The sequence below is a fragment of the Montipora foliosa genome, chromosome 14 (assembly GCF_036669935.1).
Source record: "Montipora foliosa isolate CH-2021 chromosome 14, ASM3666993v2, whole genome shotgun sequence".
Lineage (NCBI taxonomy): Eukaryota > Metazoa > Cnidaria > Anthozoa > Scleractinia > Acroporidae > Montipora > Montipora foliosa.
In genome coordinates, this window is record NC_090882.1 from 12722157 (window position 1) to 12727156 (window position 5000).

Here is a 5000-nt window from a genome sequence, read left to right on the forward strand (position 1 = left end):
TGATGTTTATACCTCAGTTCCCATGGAAACTTCTGCGGCAGCTTTAACTTCTTCTTCCTTTTCCTCAGGTAAAATCTCTGATAAATCAGTTTTTTCTGAATTTACACGAGAACCTGTATTAAAAAGAGAACATAGGAAAAGAAATCTCAACTTCTCTAACCCCTGAGTCACATGACATGGATAAATAATAATAATAATAATGTAATAAATAATGCTTGACCTGCAGCTAAACACCCTTACTCCCAGTCGGAGACTGAATTATCAAGGCCGTGGCTCGACAAGGTCAGACCGAAGGAGCTGTGCTGCCGGCTAGGCGCTCGGCACCTGAACACGACCCATGTGAATTTTAGTTAACCCACTCATATTATTAGACCCTTCGCCCTCAAGGGCCACAGGTCAATAGCCCATGAGGCGAACCCGTAGCCCACAAGGGCTACGGGTCTAATCGTTAGTTATTTACTGTTGCAGTACCTATGGTACAGCATTAGTAATAATTTCGTGTGGTGCTGTATATTGTGCTGCACAATGCCTCCCTAACTTTTGAGTTCATGGAAGGAATCCTTAAGTGAGACCATTCAGATGAAAGAGTTAGTCCAGTGCTGTCCTGTACATGTGGTGCTGTTTATTATGTGCACTAGACGGTTTTTTCCTACTAAGTCTAGCCTCTAGTGAATCTATTTACTGGAATATGCAGGATGGTCCTTGCCCTTAAGTTAATTGAAAGTCATCTAACACTTACCCATGGCCTTCACAGTCTTTGCAAAAGCTAAGTTATCGGTCACTATCTTGCTCAATTCAGGGAAATGCCACCCGTACCACTCCCGGCAACGCATAATGTAGTTGTTGAGCTCCTTGTCAAGGTCGTCCAGGAGTGAGATTGCTTGGACAATCATGGTGTCCACTTTGTCTGGACTGAACTTCAGCTTGTAGCGAGACAAGCTGAAACATGAGCAAATTGCATCAGTTCTATAGCGTCGACACAATGACTTGGGTACATACCGGTAGAGTATACTTGCTAAATCTGGATGCTCCTAACAGGAAATGAAAATAATGACCTCCCCATAGCCACAGTCTTTTGAATGTTCTACCACTGAGCTACAGGAGGCACATTGCTCCTCTGTTTGTACACAAGGCAAGTCTTTGAAGTGGGTTCAGGTTACATTATGTCCCACATAAAATTATTATTGTTACAACAGAAGTGTTAGAAGGTGGCATGATTGGGCTATCAATGCAAAGGAGACGGTGGATCTAAAAGGAGTCAAAGATTAATTTAACCCATGGACCCCTGGGAGTGAGACTTAATACCATATTTTACTCTGCCTAACACCAGATGATTTTACTCGTCAACTGGGGGTGTCCTAGGGCCTTTTAAGTGTCACTGGGTTAAGCCAGAAGATCATAACCTCTGGTTCTGAGCTGGAGTTTTCTGAATTTAAAAATTTCCTTATTTGGATGCAATGTAGCTTGTGCATTTTCCCTCATGTGCTTCTGGTTAAGGTTGATGTTATCAAGCCCACAGTGCATAACAAGGTTTTTGTCATAGGGAGGGTAGGGGTCCTGTTTTTGCAATGTTTTCAGGACTAAAACACTTTGCAATTTCAAGAAAAAAAGTTTTCTTTCATATCACATTTGTGAATCACTTTAACAAACTACAGATATTAACATAATGCATAGAAAACCATGTACCTGTGAGCCAATCCTAAAGCCATGGCACTCATCTCCTTTCCAGGAAGACCTAGACGGAAAACAAACATGCCAAATGAAAGTAAAGTTGACAACAGATAACTCTTATCCAGGTCAGTGAATATATCATTAATTATGTATCTTTAGGACATTACTTTCCTCTTTCAGCTTTCACTAATGCATAAGCCGCATTCTTAACATTGTCAATGAACTGGGAGCAAAAGGCAACAGAACATTCATTGTTCAAGAAAGAAAGAAAATTTTCGACCTTGAATTTTCCTCACACTGCTTTCATTCTCTGGTATTAAACTTACACAAGTTTATACATGTATTACACAAGATACAGCTGTACACTTTGACAAATAGTTGAAACATAGAAAAAAGTCATCACTGAGCCTTTCAATACAGGTAGCATGCGTACTCTGTAGTTCAAAGAAGAGGAGTTTGATGTTCACTATCGTCTCACTATCGTCTCACTGTATTGTATTGTATTGTATTGTCTCACTGTAGCAGAACCAATTTAATGAATTCCATTCGTTCATTGTGATGGGCCAATTTTAATCCATTTTCTGCCAGTTTCTGACTTTAAAGGCCAGCTACTGTTGCCACAAACGTGAATGACAGCAATACCAAGCAAAATTGTTAATTGGAATTGGAAGTTTCAAGTCGGCAGTTTTACAAGTACATGTATGAAAGGCACAATAAAGAAAGAGGGAAGGTAAAGAACTTTTAAGTGTCTGGTCTCCTAGCACTGGAGCATCAATTGAGGACACTGTAAACTGAAATGAGCAAATTAATGCCAATCAAATCAAAGAACGTTTTTTGGAGGAGAGTGAAAAACAAGAGTACCAGAAGAAAAACATCTTGGAGCAGAGTAAAGAGCCAACAAACTCAACCCACATATGACGCTGGGTTTGGGAATCGAACTCAGGTAACATTGGTGGGGGGTGAGTGCTCTCACCGCTACCCAATGCCTACACCAAATGCAAATTGCCTAAAGAATACATACAATATGTTATTTGCTACATGCCAAATAAAACCTTAAGACTACTAAAAAGCAGGCCTCGAATGTTCAAAGGTGGATGAAGCTATCCAGCCGATAAACACTAGCAAAACCAATTGAGTAATTCAGTGGATAGTGATTTATCCAAAGAATAGCTCTATCCACCCTTCAACCAACTGAGGCCAGATCAATGAACAATTATTAGAACAGGTATTAGAAACAATATTAGGTATTAGAATATCAGGTATTAGAAACAATATAATATTTCAAATAAAGCTCCTTAATTACCTGAAATCAAACTATCGAGCTGTAGTCTGATGCCTCGCATGAGTTCCTGTACAGCAGAACTTGACACACAGTTTAAACTAAGTTTTTCCTGTTAAGTACAACAAATTAAGGAAATAAAACTCATGGTGCTAGTGGTTAAACAACTATGAGGTCTGAGGTAAAAAACACAAAGAAAAAGGCAAAATTGCTCAGGGAACTGGGGTGAGTTTCAAATTTGAACCAACCGATAAATTGACACCATCACATGAAAGATACCGTTGAGAGATTGGCCACCAGTGCAAAGCATCAAACTTGCATCAAACTTGCGCAATTCCAGAAAGGTCTACATGTATAATATCAATGAAATTTTCATCCCAATCTTTTTTCTTTTTTTTTTTTTTTTTTTTAAATAATGGTGTCTATCTATCTTGTTTTCTGCATATAACGAAAATTTAGAGCTGCAGTTGTACTGACTTTTCAATTGTTTGTTTTCTAGATTTGTTACTGTGATTTTCATAATTCTGTGGAATCTTACCCTCAAGTGCTAAGCGTCAAACTGCATTTTGCCTTCTATCAATCAAATTTCATAACATAGTCGGGCAGATCCGGAAAGTCAATTGGAGTTTTTGTTAGTTCACACTTCGAACACCATCATGCTATGTTTTTAGAGATTCTTCAGTAAAAAGATTCATGTAATTATACGAATGTACCCTGGGAACCAGAGATGCTGATTGGTGGGTTAGTCACGCATCAATATCACTGCTTTCGTCATGATCTGTGGTTGGCGTCCGAAGTTTGAATTAATGGAAGCCAAATCGCAGTTTGGCCGTTGGCGCTTGAGGATGAATTCCACAGAATTATGAAAAACGCAGTAACAGAGTCCATTACAAAAGATTTCTTTGTCACTTTCACTGTATTTTTTAACAAACATAATGGTCACTGCTTTTGCAACATGCAACTCTTTTTTTGTGCCAGTCACACCTTCAATGACCTTTATATACCCTTTATCACCCATACCGGCCTACGCCGGTCAGACTTAGTATTTTACTCTTCTCTAATGCCACACGACTTTACTTGTCAATGGGGAACCCCTGGGAGTCAATGGATTATTGTATAAACAGAACTGATACATGTATTAAACCACCAACTCCTGGGGGTGAGACTTAGGTTTAATAGGTTTTACACATGTACTGTGTCTAATGCAGGCTGATTTTACTTGTCAATGGGATGGGGGGGAGGGGGTGATTTTACTTGTCAATGGGATGGGGGGGGGAGGGGGTGATTTTACTTGTCAATGGGATGGAGGGGGGAGAGGGGCGGTTTAGGAGTCAATGGGTTCATTGTTCTCATGTTTATTTGACATTTTTCCTTGGATCATGGTGAAAGATCTGAGGCCTTATGACGTGGCTCGTTGGCTTAACTCCCTAGAGGGCCTCTGTAATTCACTACCTGTATTGCAAAAGAAAAAGGCTTTTAACAAGTACCAAAAGTGTTATGTACTTTTTTTACCTTAATGACTCCACCCAGCTTAGCATCAGCAACAGCTAACTCTTGATGGATGTCTTTGGCAACGATTTTCTTCAAAACCTTTTTAAGGCTCTTGCTCATTTTCCCTTCCACTGTAGCTGTAGCAGCTGAGGATTGAGTAAACACCAAATAAACACATTTGAATTAATTAAATAAGAAAGCAACTACCATACATGTACATGTACCTCTTCTACACAGACATTCAATGCCTCGTGGTGTTCCAGGATTGTCAACTTTCTATGATTCATTTCAGTACTACAGTGTACTCTTTCGTAACTCATGCAGATAAAGAAAATACCTTCAAAGCCTTAATGTACATGTAGTAAATACATCTTATTCGATAGTTTAACATATAATACACGCTGATATTTTGTGAGTAGCGTAGTATTTTTCCAAGCCCCGCAGTATATGTTAAACCATGGAATAAGAGATTTATTATTCCACTACAAAAAGGTGTTATTTTGATTCAAGTTTATCCACTAAGAACGTTTCTAAAAAGATCATCGTCTGTCCTTAAAGG

General features: G+C 39.1%; 1 protein-coding gene across 1 annotated transcript in view; it reads right to left on the bottom strand.

The window, feature by feature from the left end:
- The window catches only part of LOC137985412 (nucleolar protein 58-like), a 15892-nt gene that overhangs the window by 9197 nt on the left and 1695 nt on the right, over nucleotides 1-5000 (bottom strand). The window contains exons 4-8 of the mRNA XM_068833033.1: nucleotides 4463-4587; nucleotides 2975-3062; nucleotides 1687-1735; nucleotides 740-939; nucleotides 13-113 (exon numbers count right to left, since the gene is read on the bottom strand). Coding sequence (XP_068689134.1) covers nucleotides 13-113; nucleotides 740-939; nucleotides 1687-1735; nucleotides 2975-3062; nucleotides 4463-4587 — 563 coding nt within the window. The remainder of the gene's footprint in view (nucleotides 1-12; nucleotides 114-739; nucleotides 940-1686; nucleotides 1736-2974; nucleotides 3063-4462; nucleotides 4588-5000) is intronic.